This window comes from Cebus imitator, unplaced genomic scaffold (genome assembly GCF_001604975.1).
Source record: "Cebus imitator isolate Cc_AM_T3 unplaced genomic scaffold, Cebus_imitator-1.0 Scaffold53, whole genome shotgun sequence".
NCBI classification, from domain to species: domain Eukaryota; kingdom Metazoa; phylum Chordata; class Mammalia; order Primates; family Cebidae; genus Cebus; species Cebus imitator.
The window spans coordinates 449,475-473,437 of record NW_016107368.1 but is presented as its reverse complement, the minus strand read 5'-3'; the positions used below and the strand labels follow the sequence as shown (position 1 = coordinate 473,437).

Genomic DNA, 23,963 nt, shown 5'->3' with positions numbered 1-23,963 from the left:
AACATGAGTGAAACTCCGTCTCAAAAAAAAAAAAAAAGAAAAGAAATGAAAGTCTAATTAGAGTGGGTTCAAAAAGAGTGGTGGAGAGAAGGAGCGGGCAGCGGGGATAGGCAAGAAGTGCTTCTATAAGGAGGAAGAGAGAAATAAACAGTTGTGGGAGGGAGAGGTGAGGCCAAGGGGTGGGGTTTTGATTTGTAATTTTTTTTGTTTTGTTTTTAAGACAGAGTCTTGCTCTGTCACCCACGCTGGCATTCAGTGTCATGGTCACAACTCACTATGGCCTTGACCTCCCGCAATCCTCCCACCTCAGCCTCCCCACAGTTGGTCCCTCAGTTGGGACCACAGGCCTGGCAAATTTTTATTTTTTGTAGAGAAGGGGGTCTCACTTTGTTGCCCAGGCTGGTCTCAAATTCCGGGACTCAAGCAGTCCTCCCAGCTCAGCCTCCCAAAGTGTTGGGGTTACAGGAAGGAACCACTGCACCCAGCTTTATTTGTAAATTTTTTGTTTCATTTTATTGTACTTTTGAGATTTTAAAAATATTTATTTATTTATTATTTTTTGAGACAGAGTTTTGCTCTGTCACCCAGGCTGGAGTGCAGTGGTGTGACCTCGGCTCACTGCAACCTCCACCTTCCAAGTTCAAGTGATTCTCCTGCCTCAGCCTCCTGAGTAGCTGGGACTACAGGTGCCTGCCACCTCCTGTTTTGCCAGGCCTTGGGCCTCTAGGGTGGAATACTGACGAAATCCTCTGTCCACTGACAACAGGGCAGGTATCTCTGGATCTTCCCGCCCTCTGGCTCCCAGTCCCACCCCTACACCTGGCTAATTTTTGTATTTTTATTAGAGACAGTGTTTCACCACGTTGACCAGCTGGTCTCAAAATCCTGTCCTCCGGTGATCTACTGGCCTCAGCCTCCCAAAGTGCTGGGGTTACAGGCATGGGCCAATGTGCCTGGCCAATGTGTTTTTGTTTTAAGGTGACAGAAATTACAGCATGTTTACCTGCTGATGGAAATAAACCAATAGAGAATAGGATAATGCAGGAGAGGAGGGAGACCACAGTTGCAGTAGGATCCTCGCACAGGGGGCAGGGGCCCGAAGCCAGTGCCCAGCTGGAGAGGATGGTCTTAGGAACACAGCTGGGTCATCCACCCTAGCGAGAGGCAGGTGGAACATGTATTGTAGAGGAAGGGAGGTAGTTGATTTTTTTTCTCATATAACTTTTTTTAATTGAGATATAATTCACATGTAAAATTCACATGTACAGTTCAGTGGCTTTTAGTTTATTCACAGAGTTGTACAACCACATATTGCTGATTGATTAACAAATCAGTAATCGGCCGGGCGCGGTGGCTCAAGCCTGTAATCCCAGCACTTTGGGAAGCCGAGGCGGGTGGATCACGAGGTCAAGAGATCGAGACCATCCTGGTCAACACGGTGAAACCCCGTCTCTACTAAAAAAAACTACAAAAAATTAGCTGGGCATGGTGGCGCGTGCCTGTAATCCCAGCTACTCAGGAGGCTGAGGCAGGGGAATTGCCTGGACCCAGGAGGCGGAGGTTGCGGTGAGCTGAGATCGCGCCATTGCACTCCAGCCTGGGTAACAAGAGCGAAACTCCGTCTCAAAAAAAAAAAAAAAAAAAAAAAAAAAAAAAAAAAAAATCAGTAATCACTGCCAACTCATTCCTGAATGTATTCATCCCCAACCCTGCTCAAAATCCCCATACCCATGAGCACTCACTCTCTTTCCCCTCAACCCAGTCCCTGAAACCATTAATCCACTTCCTACCTTTGTGGATTTGCCTACTCCAGATGTTTCACAGAAGCGGAATGGGACAGCACATGGTCTCTTGTGCATGGCTTCTTTCACTTAGCACAGTGTTTTCCAGGTTCATCCTGCTATGGTGTGTATCAGAATTCCATGGTGTTTTTTTTTTTTTTTTTTTTTTTTTTTTTTTTTTTTTTTTTTTTTTTTTTTTTTTTTTTTTTTTTTTTTTTTTTTTTTTTTTGGTATTCTAGTGTATGGATATGCTACATTTTGTTTTTTGTTTTTGAGATGGAGTTTCTCCCTTGTCGCCCTGACTGTAGTGCAATGGCGCGATCTCGGCTCGCTACAACCTCCACCTCCTGGGTTCAAATGATTCTCCTGCCTCAGCCTCCCGAGTATCTGGGATTACAGGCATCCACCACCACACCCAGCTAATTTTCACTATGTTGGCCTGGCTGGTCTCGAATTGCTGACCTCAGGTGATCTGCCCGCCTTGGCCTCCCAAAGTGCTGGGATTACAGGTGTGAGCCACCATACCCTGCCATATGCTACATTTTGTTTATTCTTTCATCAATCAGTGGACATTTGGATTGTTTCTACTTTTGGCCATTATTAGTAATATTGCTGTGAATGCTTGTGTGCAAGTTTTTGTATGAATATGCTTTCAGTTCCCTTGGGTATATACCTAGAAGTGGAATTGCCGGGTCATTTTGTAACACTATGTTTAACATTTTGAGGAATTACCAAACTGTTTTCCAAAGTGCCTTCACTGTCTTATATTCCTACCAGCAGTGTAAGAGGGGTCCAGTGCCTCTCAGGTGGGTTGATTTGGGGTGCAAGCATGTGGAGTTTATCTCCTTATGGATCCCTGTTTCAATTTCTGAGCTGAGAGTGCAGGCTTGGCAGAAGAAGAGGGGCAGGCAGTTGGCACCCAGGGAGTGGGAGAATGATGGAGAAGGATGGCGGATGCTCTGAAGGCCCTGGAAGTTGATGCTCAGACTTCTAAAGGGGGCCAAGCCAGTGCACTCATGAGCTTTCTCTTCCCTGCCACCCATGGCTGCCCAGGTGCAGGTGCAGAGTAGGCGGACAGTTTGGTGTAAGCAGGTGGGGTGAATGCAGAAAGTAGCCTCCAGGCTTCGGTCCTCACCCCTCTTTTTAGACCTGCTGCTCTTCACAGGCTGTGCGGATGCTGCTGCTGACTCCCTGCTCAAAGATAGGCTGGTGTGAGGAGCAGAGCAAGGCTTGGAATGAGACGGGCATGGGTTCAAATCCTGCCTCTACTGCTTGTTAGCTATATGAACCTGAGCAGATCACTTGCCTTGCCCTGCCTCTGCTTCTTCACCTGTCAAATGCTGGCCTCGCAGAGGGGTTGCGAGGTAGAAATGGGATTCTAGGCCAACGCTCCCAGTTGCTTCCCTGTTTTTCTGCACTGCCAGGCCCCCGCCTGGTCATATGATACTCCTGGGCTCTAGTTACACAGCTGAGACCCCTGCTACCCGTTCCCCTTTCTTCTCTTCCTTTCCTGAGAGCAGCATTGAGGCTTCTAGGTTCCTCTAAGAATCCCACAGAGCCACAGACCATCTCCCCAGAATGTGTACCCACATATGCAGTTTGTATACCAAATCTAGGGATCATGGGCCTTGTGAAAATTTATCCCAAGACCCCCTCACTCCATTCTCCACAGCTGCAGGAGTGTGGCCTCTAGCATGAGCATCCTCAAGGCTGGTGGCTGGCACTCCTCCCCTGATGTTATCCTTAAGCCAGGGTGTTGAGGAGGTTGGGGTCACTGCCAGAGGGACTTTTCCCTGTCACTAGAGAGCCAGTTGGTGCCCGCTACAGGACTTTGGCCCCCTTCCCCTCGGGGAGTCCCAGGTGTCCTGGATGCCTGCACCCTGCCAGCATTTTGGAGAAGTTCAAGAAAGCAGCCCTTTTTCTAGGAACAGTGCATGGTGAATGCCTCAACCCTTCTGCCCAGCACCCAACCCCACTCCATACACACCCATTACCCAGAAAGGGGAGCACAAATTCAAATAGTAAACACCCCTTAGTATGCTCAACTGAGTGACATTGTTTTTGAATCTATTCTTAAGCGTCCTCACCTTATTCTTCTATAAAATGGGCATAATTGTTCCTGCCTCCCATAAAGAGTCAATGAATTAGAGATACACAGAAAACTCTAGGCATGGGGCTGGGCACAGTGGCTCATACTTGTAATCCCAGCACTTTGGGAGGCCAAGGCAGGGGGATCACTGGAGGCCAGAAGTTTGAGACCAGCCCGACCAACATAGGGAAACCTCATCTTTACTAAAAATACAAAAATTAGTTGGGCGTAGGGATGCACACCTGTAATCCAGCTACTTGGGAGGCTGAGGCACAAGAATCACTTGAACCCAGGAGGCAGAGGTTGTAGTAAGCTGAGATTGCACCACTGCACTCCAGCCTGGGTGATGGAGTGAGACTCTGTCTCAAAAAGGATAAAAAAAAGAAAAAGAAAAAACTTTAGGCATGGGCCTTGGAGGCATATCATCTCTAGAAATTATTTTCTCCATTGCTCGATATTCCACAACCCTTATTTCACCCTGAAGGGTGTGTCATAAAAGTTTTGTTTTGTTGTTTTGTTTTGAGACAGAGTCTCACTCTGTGGCACGATCTTGGCTCACTACAACCTCTGCCTCCCAGGTTCAAGCAATTCTCCTACCTCAGCCTGCTGAGTAGCTGGGATTACAGGTGCCTGCCACCACACCCAGCTAATTTTTGTATTTTTAGTAGAGACGGCTTACACCATGTTGGCCAGGCTAGTCTCGAACTCCTGACCTCAGGTGATCTACCCATGTCGGCTTCCCAAAGTGCTAGGATTATAGGCCTGAGCCACCATGCCAGGCCGTGTGTCGTAACAGTTTAAAAGTCAGTTTTTAGTGATTCCCTTAATGCTGGAGTGGGCTAATTTAACCTGGTGATGGCATTTCCTGTAGAGTGCAGATGATTTGTCTAGTCATCCTGCAAGTATTTTTGAGCCCTCATTGGGTGCTGAAGCTTTTGTGGGCCTGGGGAAATGAAAGCCAGGGTCCCACACCCCGGGACTCTACCCCATGGTGGGGAGCTGAGCCAGGCCCAGAGGCCCAAACTTGGAGGAACAGATGACACACGCAGCAGGAAAGGCTCAGAGTTGGAGATCAGAGGCTGGGTTCTCTTGTGAGGAGGAGGGGAGATGGACTGCATCCCAGCTGGAGGGCGGCCGGGACAGCCAGTGGAGAGGAGGGGAAAGGGCATTCCAGATGGAGGTCATGGCTTGGGCAAAGGCTTGGAATAGAGATACAGCCCAGCCAGTTCTAGGGTGGCCAGACAGTGGTGGTTCTGGTTGAAGAAAAATGACTGGACAGGCTGGGACGCTTTGGCCTTAGGGAAATAGGAACACCGTTCTTCCTTGTGAGTGGCCTTTAGTAGGTCTCTTTAACTCTTGGGCCTCAATGTCCCCATTGATACTAGGAGAGTAATATCTTCCTTCCAATGCTGTGAAGAGGACTCAGGGAGCTGGTGTGTGCAAAGCCTCTGGCACAGTGCTTGCTGCCAGCAGGAACACGGTGGATGGGACCACTGTTAGCCAAAGATCTTGATTGTATGCTGGGCTGTGGGCCACTGTCAGAGCCCCTAGAGCTCATGCTGTGGTTTTTCTCACTCTAGAAGCCTGCGTAGAAGAGGGGAAGAAGGTGGCTCATGCCTATAATCCCAGGCTTGGGCAGTTTCCCCAGTATTTCCCAGCATGGAGCAGGAAAGGGAGAAGGAGGGGAAAAGAAGCAGAGAAAAAGGGGAGAGGTAAGGGGGAGGAGGAGAACGTCTTGACCATTACATCGGGGCCCCAGGCTGGTGCCCCTCCATGCTGGCTCCCCTCCTGCCTGGGACCATATGCCTCGCTAGCATGTGGCGCTTGCCTTGGCATCTGAAATCCACAAGCTCCCAGCAGTTCCCGAGTCTCCACTTAAATCCTCCTCTGCTGGGCGCCTTGATCCCTTGATCCTCAAGTGGAAGGATTGGAGCATCGCAGACAGATGTGCACAACACTGACCCTGTCTCTCCATTTATCTTTCTCTTTCCTCCTGCCTTCATCTGGCTGCCTCTCTGTCTCTGTCACTGTCTGTCTCACACGCACACACACACACACACACACACACACACACACACGCACACTGGCAGTATACCTCTTCTCCCTCAGTGACTAATACTTTCTGTCTCTGGAGTCCTCCTACCTTCATGACATCAGGCATGGGGAATTCAGGCAGGATCAAAATTTCTTAAAAGTGTAGCTGCCGGTTATCTTCAGCCTCCCCCAGGAAGTCTTGGAGTCAGAACTGCTGACAAGGGGCCTGTGGCCAGGCATTTCCAGGTGTAAGTGTGTGGAGGGGAGGGCTAGACAAGGGGTGGGCTAGTCCCACATGGGACCAGGCCCAGCTCAGCCACACTCCCCTCCTCCCTGCCAGCCCTCCCAGACCAACGGATTGCTTCATACCATTCCTGGAATAGATTTTATCTCTTCCATTTCGTCTGCAATTATTAGTGTATTCAGGTTTTATATATTTTCCAGAGCCAATTTTCATCATTTGCATTTCTTGAACCATCCATTTCATTGAGAATTGAAAATTTATTATCAAACTGTGTATGGTTTTCTCCATAATTAAATATATATCTGTATCCATAGTCGGAGGCCTTTTCTCCTTCCAAATGCTTGTCTTTTTTCTCTGAGAAGAATTGCTAAGAGTTGAGGTTGTTTTAATTGGTCCTTTGAAATAATCTATTTTTGATTTCTAGATATCAACCACTTTCCCTCTCCTCCTACTTTGGCAATTTTAATTTTTATCAATACTTTTTCTTTCTCTCTCTTTTTTTATTTTTCCTTTTCTAGCCTCTTGTTTAGTTAATTTTCAGTTTAGTTTTCTGAAATGCATTTAAAGCTATAATTTTTCTGTAAGTACCACTTTGGCCTCAAATCAGAGGTTTCATTACTGTTTGTTGTCCTTCAATTCTAAACTGTTTGTGATTTCTGCTTTTTAACTAGAGAGTTATAGAGGAGTATGGCTTTTTAAATTTTCAGGTGGATAGATTCTCTTATACTCTTGTTTCTGTTCATTTCTGATCCTGTTACAGTAGTACAGGTTGAGCATCTATAGTCCAAAAATCTGAAATTTGAAATGATTCAAAATCTGAAACTTTTTGAGCGCTTATGTGACGCCACAGTGAAATAGTCCACATATAAGTACTTAACATGTACTTCATTTTAGGCACAAAATTATTGGAAATGTTGCATAAAATTATTTTCAGTCTATGTGTATAACTATAAATGAATCTTGTATTTAGACTTGGGTCGCATCCCCAAGAGATCTCATTATATATATGCAAATATTCCAGAATCTTTTAAAAATCCAAAATCCAAAACACCTCTGGACCCAAGAAATTCAAATAAAGGACAAAACTTAGCCTGTAGGATTTCTGCCTTTTGGAATTTGTTGAAATTTTTATTTATGGCCTAATATATGGCCAAATTTCATGTGTGTTTAAAAAGGCTTGTTCACTATTTGAGTGTAAAATTTGTTCTCTCTGTCTCTCAGAATAAGCTTACTTTTTGTTTTGTTTTTAGAGACAGGTTCTCATTCTGCCCCACAGGCTGAAGTGCAGTGGCAAGATTGTAGCTCATCGGAACCTTGAACTCCTGGGCTCAAGCAATCTTCGCGCTTTATCCTCCCAAAGTGGTGGGATTACAGGGATGAGCCACCTCCCCCAGCCGAGTATTTAAATTTTGTTATTTAATGATAGGACATTGCTTTTGAAGACCATTTGTTCTATATTTAAGAGAGGCCTCTTCAAGTCTCTAATAATGATTATGGAATTTGTGAATTCCTGCTGTTTCAAAAAATCAGTTTTTTGCCCACATACATATTTAAGCAACATTCTTAGATGCTTTTGATTTATGACTGCAGCACTTCTTGATGCTTGTACCTTTCCGATTATAAATACTCTGTCTTTGTCTGTTTCATGATTTGGCCTTGTAGTCTGTTTCGTAGATGCACTTCTTTTCTTTTGATTACCTTGTGGCTGGCATATTCTTTTTATCTTTCCATTTTTTATCCTTTCTGTGTCATTTTGCTTTATATGTGTCTTTGTAAGAAAGTAGGCAAATGGATTTTGTATTTAGTTTCTGCTTTTAGTAGGTGAATTTAATCCATTTGCATTTATTGTGATGAATCATAGATTTATTTCCACCATCTGTTTCATGCATTTTTATTATGTTTGCTTATTTCCGTTAAGTTTATTTTTGCCTTTTATTGGATTGGTTCCATTTATTTTGTCCTGTTTTTATTTCTTCTGTTGCTTAGGAAGCTTGGGGTTTTACTTCTGTTCTTCTAGTGGTACACTATTTATGTATGTGTGTGCGTACTCATATTTTTCTATCAACATCTGGATGTAATCAGGATCATTAGCCTCTTGACAAATAAGGCAAGAACTTTAGTACTTACTTTTTCCCAGCTCCTACCCTTACACATGGATCATCATAGATTTTAGTTCTACATTATCATCTATTCTCTTCAAATTATGCAACAACATTTAGTTAAACTTACCTGTTTTTTAAAAAATTTGTAGTGATGGGGTCTCACTATGTTGCCCAGGTTGGTCTCAAACTCCTGGCCTCAAACTCTCCTCCTGCCTCAGCCTCCCAAAGTGCTATGATTTCAGGTGTGAACTGCTGCGCTGGCCTTAAACTTAACTCTTATATTTTGCTGTTTTCTTCACTTACCAATGTTTGTAGTATCACTCATCTTTATCTTTCATGGATTCGTTTTTCATTTTGTAAGAATTCCTTCAGAAAGCGCGGGTGATATAATTTCTAAGACCTTCAGTGTCTGAGATTACTGTTTTTCCTTTTCATAGGGCCCAATTTGATTTTCAGCTCCCTATTGAGTTTTTTAAAAATTTTGAATGATGGTATTCTAAAATATCCTAGAGCTCTAGTTTTCGTTTGGATAATACATACCTTCAAAATCTGTAGCTATATGAATTATGATATTGCCTTTATATCTTCTGCTTTTCTTTTCTTTTCTTTCTTTTTCTTTTTTTTTTTTTTTTTTTTTTTTTTTTTTTTTTTTTTTTNTGAGATGGAGTTTCACTCTTTTCGCCCAGGCTGGAGTGTGGTGGTGGTATCTCAGCTCACTGCAACCTCCACCTCCCGGGTTCAAGTGATTCTCCAGCCTCAGCCTCCCAACTAGCTGGGATTACAGGTGCCTGCCACCACGTCCAGCTAATTTTTTGTATTTTTAGTAGAGATGGGGTTTCACCATGTTGGCCAGGCTGGTCTTGAACTCCTGACCTCAGGTGATCTGCCTGCCTCAGCCTCCTAAAGTGCTGGGATTACAGGCATGAGCCACTGCCCCTGGCCATCTTCTGCTTTTCAGTTCGGGCCTTTCTATCCACCCTTCAGCCAAGTGCATGCTGTATCCACCAGTTTTATTAATTGCAGTTCTGAGTGGAATTTTTTTTTTTTTTTTTTAAGAAAAAAAAGCTGTAGTCCTTCTAGTTGAAGGTGCGGTCTTCTTCTAGGAAATACTGGGGAAACTGCCCAGTCCTTGGCTGTAGGTCATGTCTTCTGACCCCTTCATTTCACATCCAGATGAAATAGTTGTAGGATGTCAGAGCTGTAAGGACCTGCTGGTCCCAGAGCCCTGCCCCTCATTTCTTACATGAGACTGAGGCCCAGGGAATGAGCAGAAGTAGGCACGAGCTGCTTTTATGCCCTGGACACCTCTCAGGTCCTCGTGTCCATCAGTGGACCCTCTGAAGTGCCAAATGACTCCGTGGGATGTGCAGTAATGATGGGCTGTGGGGACAGGCTACTTTCTTGGGTACCATGTAAAGGTGCCTGCCTAAGGAGCTGTGGATTCCTGGGCATCCCCAGATAGCTTGTCCTGAGGCTTTCCTTGCCATCTATAAACGGGCAACTCCCACATCTGTATCTCTTGACCCCTCTTCTCTTCTCTATGTCTGACTTAAGTCCCCAAACACCTATTGGAAGTCAAACCTGGTGTCTAATGGTGCCTGTGTCAAAAACTGAGTCTCCCCAGCCCTGTTTCTCACCCAGACTTCCCCACCTCAGCATCTGGCGTCACTCTTCCCCCAGACGCTCAGGCCAGGAACAGGCATCATCCTCAATGCCTCTTTCTCTCACCGCTCTATCCCCACACTTTCCTCCGGAAAGCTCTGCTCCTGTTAACTCTGTCTTAGAAAGTGGGCTTGGTCTGGTCACCTCCCCCAGCACCCACTCCCTGCCCTTGGCTCTACCAGTGTGTGTCGCCTGGATTCTTACACTGGCCTCCTAACTGGGTCCCTGCTTCCACCCTTGATCTGTTTTCCCCCAGCAGCTAGAATGAACTTTTCAAGATGTCCTCCAGAGTATGCCATTTTTTTTTTCCTGAGATGGAGTTTCACTCTTTTCGCCCAGGCTGGAGTGTGGTGGTGGTATCTCAGCTCACTGCAACCTCCACCTCCCGGGTTCAAGTGATTCTCCTGCCTCAGCCTTGTGAGTAGCTGGGATTACAAATGCTTTCCACCATGCCTGGCTAATTTTTGTATTTTTACAGGGTTTCACCATGTTCGCCAGGCTGGTCTCAAACTCCTGACCTCAGGTGATCCACCCGCCTTGACCTCCCAAAGTGCTGGGATTACAGGCATGAGCCACCGCACCCAGCCAGAGTATGCCATTCTTTTGCACAGACTCTCCAGTGGCCCCTGTCTTGCTTAGAAACAAGTGAGCCTTTCACAGTGCGGCAGGCCCCACCATCTGCCCCCACCTCCTCTCCTTCCTTCACACGCCCTTCACTCGCTGTCTTGCCCTAGCACATCTCTGCCTTTGAGCCTTCGAATTTGTTGTGTTCCCTCTGCCTGGAGTGCTATTCCACTAGGCCATGTGGCTCCCTCCCACCCCTCATTTAGTCACTGCTCAAATGTCACCTCCTGATAGCGGTCCTCCTTCCCTATCCAAAATGACACCCACTTCTGCCCGTGCCCCCTCTAGTCGACTGTATCGTTCTTCACACTGTGTATCTGTCTCCACTAAAATAACGTTAGCCATTCATTTGTCACTCTATCTCGCTACTAGATGGCGAGTCCCACAAAAGCAAGGATTTGGTCTCATTCTCCTTGTGTCCATAGGGCCTAGAATACTTCCTGGCACCTAGCAGACACTCAGAAATTTCTTAATGAACAAAATAGGATAGACTTCACATTTACTTTTTCATTCAAGTGCTATTCAGGGGTACTTCTTGGCTAGGCCTTGAGTAGGCAGGTGACTGGCACAGACCTATGGAGCTAACAGTCCTGCTGGGGACAACTACATGGGCAGCAAGAAGTGTGCCCGGAAGGGTTGGCACAGGGCTGGGGTGGGTCCTGGGGCTCCAGCAATAGCTGAGTGAGAGTCCCCTCACCAAAGCCAGGGGAGACGGGAGGAAAGGGGGAGTTGGAGGAAGGCCTCTGGGCTGCAAGGGTAGCCAGAGCAGGAGAAAAGACCTGGAGTGAGGATGGCAAGCTCACAGCAGACCCTCCCATAGGGCTTTTGTGCTAGGCACTGCACTGAGGGCATTACATATATTAACTGAAAATGACCTCGACCATCCCCATTTTAGGAAATGTTGGCGCTGAGAGATTGCCTGGGATCACACCCAGGCATGAGGAGCCAGACTCCGCCCAGTGCACTGGCTCCAAAATCTGTAACCATGCGGTCCCCTGCCTCAAGGGAGAGGGGAAAGTTGATCTGGTCAGACAGTAGGGGCAACTGGGAGAATGCAGGGGAGGCTAAGCCGTGAGCAGGTGCTGGGAGGATGCTGCAGGTCCAGACCTCATGCCCCTTGAGGGCTGGAAGGGGTCAGGCCTGCACTGCTAAAAGGAGCCCCCCACCCTGCCCACTGAGCTGTGAGCAAAGGGATGAGCACTTTCCTCAGCAGGAAGGAGGCTGGAGGAAGGTGGGGCTGGGGGCCAGAGTACCTGGGCGGGAGTAGTCAGGGGATGGTTGGGTTAGAAGGAAGAACTTCCAGCCCCAGCCTAGGAGGGGGTGCCCTGGCTGTGAGGGACCACTCCTCCCCCAGGACCTCCTTGGCATCTGTCCCCTTGGGCGCTAAGAGGCCCTTCCTGTCCAGATGGCCTCTTCAGGGCTTCCCCCCAGGCACGTCCACAAATAAGCTCTCCTCCATTAGGGGGGTGCAAGGTAGAGGCACTGTTTTCACTTATAGAGGAGGAAAGGCAGGCTCAGAGAGTCAAGCAGCCTCCCAGAGAGTCACAGTTTGTAGGGCCTGCAGCAGGGTCCAATCCCAGGTCTGGCCAGAGGGATTGCGTAGCAGAATTTGGACTTAATGAGGTGTGTCTGGAGATCAGAGAATTTAGGCCCAGTAGGCATATGGGGTGAAATTGGAGGAGAAGAGTTTGGTGGGTGAGTTAGAGCCTCACCCTGAAGCAGCCTTTAACGGGGGGGCTTCAGCTGGGGCCCTTCGAGTAGCCCCAGAGAGAGAGCCTGTGCTGCCGCTCACAGGGCAGCTCAGACTGGGCCATGGTAAGGACAGCAGCAGCAGCATGAGAGTCTGCAGGCTGTGGGGGCGGCAGGGTGGGCGAGGACAGCCCGTGAGTAGCCTCATTCCACCCCAGTTCTGGACACAGCTGGGCAGGAGGAATTCAGTGCCATGCGGGAGCAGTACATGCGCACGGGGGATGGCTTCCTCATCGTCTACTCTGTCACCGACAAGGCCAGCTTCGAGCACGTGGACCGCTTCCACCAGCTCATCCTGCGTGTCAAAGACAGGTGAGAGTACCAGGAAGGCCTCCCTGCACCTGCCTCCTAGGGCGTGCTCTCTCTCTCTCTGATTTTCATGGGAAAGTGGAGGGTCAGAGGGGCAGTGCTGAATTCTCTCCTCCCCACTGGTCTCTGTGTTAGTTCCTCTAATACCTACCCTAGTTCTTTCTATGAGGTCAAACAGCTTCCAAGGCTACAGGGGGTCTGCTCCCTCTTATCTGTCATAACTGTCCCCTCCGTGAAGGTCAGTAGCATCTTTGTTTTTCAGCTCCAATTTAACTTAATTGTATTAGGTTCAAAGAAAAAGTGAATTTTCTCTCCAGTAAACATTGTAATTGGTCAACTTCCATTTAACTGTGAGATTGATAAGCCCCTAATTAAAGGCATGGATTTTTTAAGCATTATGTGGAGTAATTAAATAATTTGAAATCTGGTTTATATTCATTTGGTCTTGTTGAGTCTTAAAGAGGCTGAGTAATGAAAATAAAAGCACTAACAGGAAAAGAACAAACTTTGAGCAAATTCCAGGAAAGACAGAAAAAATTTAGCTAACATGTATTCCAAAGGCAAAGTGTTAATAAGTTTACCAGGTAAAGGGACACACAGATATACACATAAAGCTCCCACAGATTAATGTGGGTTTCACTCTGAATACATGAATTGCAAAACAGAAAACAAAAATGGCTCAGATGTGGGAAAATATTCAACTTTCTTGCTAATCAAAGAAATATAAGGAAAATAGTAAACTACCATTTTTCAACTGTCAAATTATAATTTTTTTAAATGGAAATACCCAATGCTGCTGAAGAATGTATGAGATTGTCATTTCATTCAATTTTGGACAGCATTTGGCCCATGTCAGTAAGAATCTTGACAGTGGTCATGACTCTTGATGCTGCCCTTCCCCTGCTGGGATCCATCCTAATTGTGCAGCTGGTTGTGTGGCTGGTACATCTGAATGACCCAAGAGATGGGAACCAGGTCTGGGGAGCCAGCCCCTGGCCAGCAGCCCCTCGAGGTCTCACCACTGGCCTTGCAATGGACCTGAGGCTTCAAGACAAGGCAGCCAGCAGCCCCCAGGCCCTTTTCCCCAAGCCCTAACCTCTCCGGAAATGAGGAGGGAAGGGACTGCAGTCCAGGCTGACTGGGGAGGTGCTGTGTGCTGTGCTGTGCCTGAGATGTGGCTGCACCACCTTAACCAGGTGTAAGGGGTGGTGGAAACCTCACAGAGCTGCTATTCCTTTATTTCCCAGGGAGTCATTCCCGATGATCCTCGTGGCCAACAAGGTCGATTTGATGCACTTAAGGAAAATCACCAGGGAGCAAGGAAAAGAAATGGCGACCAAACACAATGTAGGTGTATGCGTGTGTATAGAGGGGGTCAGGAGATGTGTAAAGCTGTTGCCTGGTCACCCCTGCAGTCCTGGTCTTTGGGAATGGAACTACCATTTATCAAAGGGCTCCCCTGAGTTTTAAGTCTTGTTGCTATTGAAATCCTGCAATTCTAGGAGTTCAGGTAATGCACATCAGTGTTTCTTCCATGGTAGAGGCAGATCTCCCAGAGAGAAAGTAGGTGTCTGGGAACTGGGAGGATCATGCAGCTCAGGGACTTCTGAGCGATGGGGTGGGACAACAGGTGGCAGTGGTCTGAGGCCCTGGTGCCTGGGCCATTACCGAGCCGGCAGGAGTAAGGATATGAAGGGGCTCCAGGCAGGTTGCAGCTCGGGCTGTAGTGCCTTCCTGCCTCCCCTCTGGGTGTGTGCAGGGAAGCACGTTGTCCTGACTCACAGGGGCCCCACAGGACTCTACTTATCAGGGGCATCTGCCATGCCTGGACTTGGTGTCTAGCCTGGAAGAGACTCCAAAGCAGACTTTAGCACCCCCTACCAGGGCCCGGAGAAAGTGGCAAGTGGGCCTGGTTCAAACCCTGATTCTCTCCCAGCCGCTGTTGACCCCAGTTGGGCAAGTGTGTCACTCTGAGCTCAGTCTCCTGTGCTGTAGAATGGAGATACTTGCTTACCTCAGAGGGTTAACGTGAGGACTGAATGAGGTCAGCGATGGTGAGACCTGGAAAGCCACACAGCCCACAATGAAGAGCAGTTTCCATTTAGTGTTATCAGAGCCTCAAATATTTGTCGAATGAATATTTCAAAGGCATAAGCTCTGCCCTTTGTGCTCTGCCCTTTGTGTGTCTGTTGGCTGTGACAGAAGTGTGCACATCTGACCTCACGCGATGACGATGGATGGGAAGATACTGACTGTATGTGTGTGTTCTGGGCAGTGATTTACAATCTACTCCTCTAAAACACCAGCTTACTCTGCTGCCCTCCACCATGCATTTCAAGTATTGATTATTTTTATTTTCTTCACGGTGCTTTTCTTTTTCCAGTGTATTACAATGAAAGGCATTAATTTTGTAATCAGAAAAAACTTAGGAAAAATAAAGTTCTTCAGTCTAATCGCACTCAGCTACTTCCATCTGTCTCATCAAGGGAGGCCCGTGTGTTCCCCACCCTGCTCCCCACCTTTGGGGGAATAAGTACTTCCTGCCTTGGTGCGGTCCCTGCTGTAGGAGAAGGTGAGTGCTCAGGAGTGAGTGTGTCCTGACCTCACAGAGCCTTTGTTCTCCTCCATCCGCCAGCCCAAGGCTTGGTGTAGATCTGGCCCTGGAAACCTGCTCTATGAGGTCACCACGGTCACATCTCCCCTGGTCTGCTCCCTTTCGGCTGGGTGATGAGTTCTCAGCATTGAATGTGCAGACAAAACCCTTGTGTAAACATGGCTGAGCTCCCAGATACAGACCAAACAAGAGCTAGGCCGGGTCACCCGGACCCAGAGTCCTGCATGGCCCAGCCTCTCCTCAGCCTTTTCTACCAGCATCCACTCTGGAGGGGTCCCAAAAGAGGGGCAGAAGTCACCCCAAGGTGGAGAAACAAACCTCAGAAAGAAAAATGGATAGTATCAGAACGTATTTTAGTTGGATAAATGAAACAGTCTTTTATCTTCAAGTATACAAAAAGATCATTTTATTCTATTTTTAGGGAGCTATTAAATATTTCTGTGCCTAGAGAACAAGAGGGAATTGGAAAAGCCATTAGTAACGCTTTCCAACCTTAAAGAGTGAGAAGCCCCAAAGGATGCTTGAGACTGTTGGGGGTGGGGGTGTCTGTGGGGGCTTTGAAAGCACGTGGGTTCTTCAGAACCTCTGGGCGTTTTTAAGGGTAGAACAGGGCTTTGAAGATCTCTGTGCCACTTTGACCAAGTTGAGCTTTGCCTTCCAGATTCCATACATAGAAACCAGTGCCAAGGACCCACCTCTCAATGTCGACAAAGCTTTCCATGACCTCGTTAGAGTAATTAGGTAAGCACTGCCCCCTCCCTAGAAGCTGGCCTCCACCAAGTCAGTTGGCTCCTGGAGACAGCTGGGAGCTTGAGGAAGCAGCTCCTGTTCTGAGGCCTTGAGACTGTGGAATTCCAGGCCTATATTTTGATTTCTTGTACCTCCTTCCATTTCTTTCTTTTGCTTTTTCCACCCACCTCTGCCCTCCCTGCAACTGCTAACAGGTTTGCCGGTGAAGTCTGCTGCACGTGCTCAATGGAATTGCCTTCCTGTCTGAGGCAGAGACTCAGCCTCCCTGGAAGGCAACTGGCTTCAGTGTTCTCCTCACGCCAAAGCTTTCAATACCATACAAACTGGGTCTCTCTCCTCTTCCCTGCACTGCTATCAGAGCACCCTTTCTGATTTCAAGGTTCAGGTTTCAGAGGCATTGCACATGCATCTCCTTTCCAGACCCCACCAGCTGTCAGTCTCCAAGTATTGTCAGCAATCCTAATGAAAGTTTCTTCTACATTCCTCTTCATGGTCAGGGTCCAGATCTGAATTGCCTCATGCACTGATGACTGAAACAGCCTCCTGGCTGCCTCTGCTGTTACCCATCTATCCCATTTCCCGAATCTTCAACGTGCACAACTGCCTAACCAGTGGGTCTCAGACCTTGCGTGTTGAGTTTGTGGCCTGGTTTGCTGGTGCCTCCAAGGCTGCTGGTTAGCCGTGAGGTCAGCCCCCAGGAAGGATAGTCTAACAGTGTCCTTCCCTGTTTGCCACCTGTCTGTCCCCACTCTACACATGCATCCCCCCATATGCTCAGGAAGCTCGGTTTCTCATTATTACCCAGCATATGAGGAAATACTACAGTCTTCACTTGATGTTTTTGCTGGCAGTTTTGCACTCTCAAAATGGTTTTCTCATCCAGGCGTGGTGGCTCACACTTGTAATCCCAGCACTCAGAGGCGAAGGTGGAGGTGGAGGTGAGGCTAGGAGTTCAAGACCAGCCTGGGCAACATAGAGAAATGCCGTCTTTACAAAAGAAAGAAAGAAATTATTTTCTCTTGGGCATTTTGCCTCCAGTTAGGACGTGCTGCTGTCAGGTGTCCTATGGTGATGTCTTGGGTATGAATCTGTAGTGCCCAGGTCAGGTTTTAGACATAGGAAGTTAACAGAAAACATGGAAATGGCTTTTACACTTATTTGATCCACAATTTTATTTTAAACTTTGAAACACAGAAATAGAGGCCAGCACTCTATAAAACAAAATGTCACATAACTTATGATTTATGTAAATGTAGCCACAACATAATGTCAGTCATTCCCATCAATGGGGCGATTTAGGTTATGCCCTCCGCTGTCTGCCCAGTTTTATTGCCTCGAGAGAAGCAATCCTGCCAGGCCCTCCTCCAGCAGCCAGGACAGCTGCTGGGTGAGGGATGGCGCCCCCATACCCCTCACCCACTAACCCTGCCAGAACAGGCCTCCTCCCCCTCACATCTGGGGCTAAGGGAGGAGAGGGGCAGAGGAGAAGCAAAGCCCTTTCTGACTTTGTCTTTCTATCCTTCATTGTTTCCAAAGGCAACAGATTCCAGAAAAAAGCCAGAAGAAGAAGAAGAAAACCAAATGGCGGGGAGACCGGGCTACAGGCACCCACAAACTGCAATGTGTGATCTTGTGACAGGCCTGAGTGGGCACAGTGACTGTGGCCTGACCAGCCCTTCGGACCCCTCCCCGCCTAACTGCACTGAAACCATTTCTAACCACAACCCTTGGCCTGAGGACTTGGCACAGGAAGGGAGAAAGGGAGGGTGGGCAGGGGGCAGACAGGATCTGGCTTTGCCCAGAGGGCACGGGGCTTTCCCATCTCTCACAAGAGACAAGCGAGCCACCCATAAGCAGAAGCAGCGTCCAAGTGTCCCTGGCCCCCCCATGTGTTGATTCAACCCGGTTCCTCCCCATCTCTCCGTGGGTGTGTTGTTTATTTTAACTATATAGTGTTGGTTTGATGTGGAAGTGTTTATCCACATACAAAGTACAAAACAAGCCATGAACAAGCTTCTTCCCCTTACCCCCCCATCCACAGTGTCTGAGCTTGGATATCTTTTATAGATTTTTAAATTATTTTAGTGATTATTATTTTATTAAAGGGGTCTGGGCTCACTGCCTGGTGAAGTTTCAAGTGTCCAGCAGACCTCTCTGGTAATATATCTGGAATATTGTTGTTTTTTAACTGAGTTTTTCCATCAGTGCCAAAACTCAACTCAATCCGAAAGTAGAGTGACAGAGAGGACAGATGTTAATGGGAACTGGAGCTGGAGGCCTCAGGCCATGGGGGAAACTCGGGAGGGAAAGAGACCCTACTCATGGCCTAGAACCAAGAGAAGAGAGAAATTTACCCAGAGGGTCTTCCTATGGTTGGGGATGCAAATATTAGAAAACAGATTTTATTTTGCTGAGGGGAGTGGCTGTCATGAGCATGTCAGTTCTAAACGGGGTTTTCATTATCCTGGAAATGTATAAACTAAAGTAAGCTGATAGGCTTTGCAAATGTGTTCATTTGTTTTTCAGGCAGTGTGGGTTAAGTTCTCTGCCCTCCGCAGGTGTCAGAGAAGGCTCTGGGTTTCTCACATCTGTCTCTTGCTTTCTCACGTCGCCTGTGCTGCTTGGTGCCTCTCTCATATGAGACGCTGGCACGTCCAAGTCACCTAATGTGGACACCATCCAGAAAACTCCAGTTCACACTGGATCTCAACCAAAAACAATTCAATACTGTTATCACTAAAACAGCACCAAGACCTGAAGCCATCTTCCCTTGGAGTTAACTGACAGCCACCTCTGTAAGCCCAGTCAATGAGCAGACTCCTCCCAGTATTTGTAAAAGTAGTCCTAGCTTGCCCTTTTGGCAATTTTTATTGACCTGTTGAATCTTGACTATAATATGATCAAAGAAGTAAGGAGGACTGAGCTGATGCGTGGCTCTCATACGCCTTCTGCAAGGGGGCGTCTCCCCAGCTCTCATGACGCTCACCTCCTGCTTAGGTGCTGCTGGTGTGAGCCAAAGACTGGAGGTTTTCCAGCCGGGGTGGGAGTGGAGAGACAGCAGGAACAACAGTGCACCCACGAAAAGGTCAGAAGATAAGGCAGCACAGCTGGTGACCTTATTTTCCAGATGTTACAAATCAGGTCACTATGCAAACTAGAATATCCTCAGCGGGTGGCCTGCCACTCTGGAGAAAGAAACCCAAGGAAAGTGAGCACCCAGATGGATGGCAAGACACCTGGATTCTGAAAATGCGCTGTGTTCCTGCCTCGGTAAGGTCACCAGCACTGAGGGGCCCAGCCAGAGAGGGATTCTGCTGCAAAAGGAGACAGTTGAGAGTTTTGTTCGTTGGAAATCAAACTTATTTGTCTAAATTGCCCCTTCTTCTGTTCCTAAAAGGAAGGATAAGAGAGAACATTCCAGATGAGGCACTTCAGAGTTTCCTTAGATCCTATAATGTTAAGAGGTATTTTAAACACTAAGAGGACAAAGCTCTTCCCAATCCTTACGCTTCCCTAAGTGGCATCTGCAGCAGATATGTGTGCAGTTTGATGGCAGCTGTGAACTGGAGGTGAGGAGGAGGAAAGGCAGGAAAGGCAGGAAGAAGTAAGGATGGAGATGCTTGGAATCGAGAGCATAGCGGAGCAGGAGAAGAAGCCCTGCACACAGGGCAGTGTCTGTGGCCAGAAACCTTCTGCTGGGCACCAGCCACCACGAGCTCACCCCGTGCTCACCAGGGAGCTGCAGCTCCTTGACAGCACTGAGTGGGGTCGTCTCACTGGAAGCAGATCAGCTGACACAGAACAAAGACCTTGGCCATAAGGGTGAGAAGACACAGGGATTCCAACCACACAGTTGGGACAGAGGGACCATGCATCTGCTCACCTGTCCTGCACTTGGCCCGCAGTTGAACTCCGCAGTGCCTGAGACAGACTAGCTAAGGGTTGGCCTTCTGTAGCCTCTGCTGTTGGGCCTCTGGTAAGCTTTCATCTCCCATGACCTCATGTTCCCCATAAGTCAGATGAGTAAGTAATGCCCCATTTGTAGAAGTGGGCCCTCATTTCCGAGGTAGCCTCCAGATAGCCAGAGTAGAGAGTAGAGTGTGCCCCATGGCATCCCTCCTTCATCTTCTCCATCATCACCTAGCGGGGTCCAACTGGGAGACACGGTTGGCCACGCCACACCATGACTGAGGAGCCCACTGGGACTTGGGGATGTTTGACATTCTCACGTTCCCGTTGGTCCTCCAGAGAATAGTGCTGCCCCACATCCCCTGGCACAGCCTTCCCGAAATGCCCTCACCTCATGCCTTTGCCATTGTGTGCTCTCAGATTTCCCCCACTGGTTGATACCCTTTAGTGGGTTGCTTTTTTCTCTAGAGATGATTCTAGCCATCCTCCCCACTCTCACAGCTGGAGGCTCTGGCCACTCACTGCCCATGCACTTTGCCACACAGAGGACATCCGAATGGTTTCTCTTAGGACTTTGCCCACCTCCTTCTCGTGGCACTGGCTGTGGAGAGTGCCTGGCTGGCCTCGTGGGGCCTGTCTCACTTTGCCGGGAGACATGACCCACTAATGTGGCAACTCTAACTCAAAGGCCCCTCAAATATGTTACCACAAATTTGGAACCACAAACAGGTTCCCACCATTGGCAGCCCATCGTGTTTGAAATTCCATGTTGGGTTTACTTGGAATGAAAGATACTTGAATTGTTGAGTGCCTGTGAGCGCCCAGCTTCTGTTTCATAGTCTTAACAGGTGGCCATTGTCGTGAAACGAGAGTGATGCCTGAAGATCTCAATGATGTTTGAGCCTTTTATGTAACTTTTTATTAAGTCTTTGTGTATCTTGACTCATTAATAAAGAAGAGAAACACATGTCTCTTATTTCCTTCGTAAAAAAAAAAAAAAAAGAATAATTTAAAATCTTCAAGTCATGTTAAATTAAACACTCCTAGGTTTATAATTGGGCATTAGGGTTACTAAGAGTTATAATATCAGTTAATATAGTAATTAAAACTACCAGATAGAAGAGAAGCAATTCTATGTACCTGTTATTTAAAAAGTAAGATGTGTTTTTGGTAAAGGTTATCAAAAACATGAGGATGTGGTTTTTGCTAAAGGAAAAGTAATTTTGCCTAGTTTAGAGACTATTTAAAAGTTGCTTCAAAATGAAGGAAAAATATATAGATAAAACTAAATGTATAGAAAGGATAAAAAGGTGGAGAATAAGGAAAATTTGATTTCTGGGTGGCTACCTTGTCACCCATAGTAAGGAGCTGCAGCTTTGCTGCATTCAGTTACTGAAGGTAAAAAGTACCAGTGGGATTCAGAGATGGATTAAACTCCTAGGGAGTTGGTTCTCTGGATGCATAAAGAAATGCAAACTAATAAGGAAAAAGTAAACTATTTAATCCCTTCCTTAGTATTATCTATAACAGCTCAAATAAAAGTAAAAGAGAGTGCTGGGTTGGACCTTGAGGCTGGACCAAGCTCAAATGTGGATCTGTCTGAGCACAGGCCACTAGTCTTAAAGCCACTCACAAAGGAGAAAATTGTGCCAGGACAATAGAAAGTACCTCTGAAATTAGTGGTCACCAAAAGGGTAGTCAGTGTGGAGGAGGGGCAAAACCAATTAACTGTTGAAACTAGAGGGTATCGTGTGAAGGAATTGTTTCCTTTAGTAGATTGGTATCAGCTTCCTGATGAACCATTGCTAAAATAGATTGTAAAAGTAAATAGATTTAGGACAGTGTTTTTTATTTTAAATGCTGCAGAGTGGAGAAGCATGTTTGGGTTGGTTCTGAAACCACAGCACACTATTAAACAACTGAAAAATGAATCCCAAACTTTGGACTTACCTCTTTCTCCTGGCTGGCTTGCCAAAATATGTCACTGGTGGAGGTGTCCATGTTCCTGGCATCTTGAACAAAGAATTGGGCAAAATGCACAAACAAAGCAAGGAAGGAATGAAGGGATTTATTGAAAATGAAAGTACACTCCATAGTTGGGAGTGGGCCCAAGCATAGGGGCTCAAGTTCCTTGTTATAGAATTTTCGGGAATTTAAATACTCTCTAGTTGGGGTATGTTCTATGTAACGAAGATGATGAAGTCAAGCCACAAAGTCATTTACTTGGCCTACACCCTATGGAGAAAATATTTTCTGTCATGGCTGAAATGTGAATTGACCTTATGTTTCCTGCCTCCAGACCCTATTTTCTTGCCTCAATTTGAATAATAATAAAACTCTGGTCTTCCGTACAACCAACTCTGTGTGAATTACTTTTTCTGTATTACAATTCCTGTCTTGGTAAATCAGCTCTGTCTAGGCAGCGAGCAAGGTGAACCTGTTGGACAGTTCAAATCCACAGAGTATACAGCAGAAGCAGAAGTGCCAGTTTCTGGCTTTCGGCCAGAGGCTATGCTTTTGAGCCTATCAAAACGGCCACCCTGCAGGCTGCAACCCTTTGTGAAAAAATAAAGCTCTCTTTTCCAAATTAATGAACCTTATTATTCTTCATTTGACAGTACATCATGGAGCAATCATAGAAACAGCCATTATCTTTTAATTCTGTCTGCACTATGTGTTTGACTTAAAATCTTCCATATCTAGGGATGTCGTTTCATGGCAAAATGCTTTCTTAAATTGGAACAATTATTTTACATTTTACAGTTGACCGCATTAAAGAGTTAGTTCAACCATACCTGAACCTAATTTCTAAAACTACAAATGCCGTCAAGCATTCATAACTTATGAGGCAGATGAGGCTGAAGGGTAGCAGATAGTGCCATCCCAAAACATGCAACTTTAGCATATTGGTTATTTTGAGCTGAAGATAATTGGGAAGAAATAGATAAATAAAAAACTAAAAGAAGGATATAAATTTGTAATGATGTCCCCTCTTGCTCTCTACCAGGAAGGACGGAAGTTAACCGCTAGAGATAACTCTAGACCCTCATCAGTCTAGAGGTGGAACAGAGGGATCTACATAACAAAACTTGCTAAAAGAACCCTTATCTTCCATTAGCTCTCCCATACAATTACCTTCCCATTATTTGCCACCTCTAGAAGCTCAAAGTTCTTTTCCTTTGTTTTGTCACTTCTTTACAAATGTTAAGCATCTTTAGTTAAGATGCTATATGACCCTACTTTTTTTTTTTTTTTTTTTTTTTAGTTTAGGTTCAGGGATACATATACAGGTTTGTTAAAAAGGTAAACTTGTGATGTAGGGATTTGTTGTACAGACTATTTCATCACCCAGATACTAAACCTAGTCTCCAATAGTAATTTTTTCTTCTCCTCTCCCTCCTCCTACCCTCCACTTTCACGTAGGTCCCAGTGTCTGTTGTTTCTTTCTTTGTGTCTATGAGTTCTCATCATTTAACTCCTACTTATTAAGTGAGAACATGCAGTATTTGATTTTCTGCTCCTGCATTAATTTTCTAAGGATACTGGCCTCCAGCTTCACCCATGTTCCCCAAAAAAGACATGATTTCATTGTTTTTATGGCTGCATAGTGTTCCATGGTATATATGTACCACATATTCTTTATCTAATCTGTCATTGATATCATTTAGGTTGGTTCTGTATCTTTGCTATTGTGAATAGTGCTGTAATGAACATTTGCGTGCATGAGTCTTTATGGTAGAATGATTTTTATTCCTTTGGGTATATACACAATAATGGAATTGCTGGGTATTTCTGTCTTTAGCTATTTGAGGAATCACCACACTGCTTTCCACAATGGTTGAACTGATTTACCCTCCCACCAAGAGTGTGTGTTTCCTTTCTGCTGCAACCTCACCAGCATCTGTTATTTTTTGACTTTTTAGTAATATCCATTCTGACTGGTGTAAGATATTATCTCATTGTGGTTTTGATTTGCATTGCTGTAATGATCAGTAATACTGAGCTTTTTTTCATATGCTTATTGGCCACATGTATGTTTTCTTTTCTTTTCTTTTTTTTTTTTTTTTTTTTTTTTTTTTTTTTTTTTTTTTTTTTT

The 23,963-nt window shown here is 46.3% G+C and overlaps 1 protein-coding gene across 4 annotated transcripts in view; it reads left to right on the top strand.

Annotated features, from left to right (window-relative positions):
* Window positions 1-20,834, top strand: part of MRAS (muscle RAS oncogene homolog) — a 54,560-nt gene extending 33,726 nt beyond the window's left edge. For all 4 annotated transcript variants that reach the window (XM_017528229.2, XM_017528228.2, XM_037738367.1 and 1 more), the window contains exons 3-6: window positions 12,444-12,597; window positions 13,842-13,941; window positions 15,870-15,949; window positions 17,495-20,834. In XM_017528229.2, the coding sequence (XP_017383718.1) occupies window positions 12,444-12,597; window positions 13,842-13,941; window positions 15,870-15,949; window positions 17,495-17,594 (434 nt within the window). In that variant the 3' untranslated portion in view covers window positions 17,595-20,834. The remainder of the gene's footprint in view (window positions 1-12,443; window positions 12,598-13,841; window positions 13,942-15,869; window positions 15,950-17,494) is intronic.
* Window positions 20,835-23,963: the final 3,129 nt, after the last annotated feature.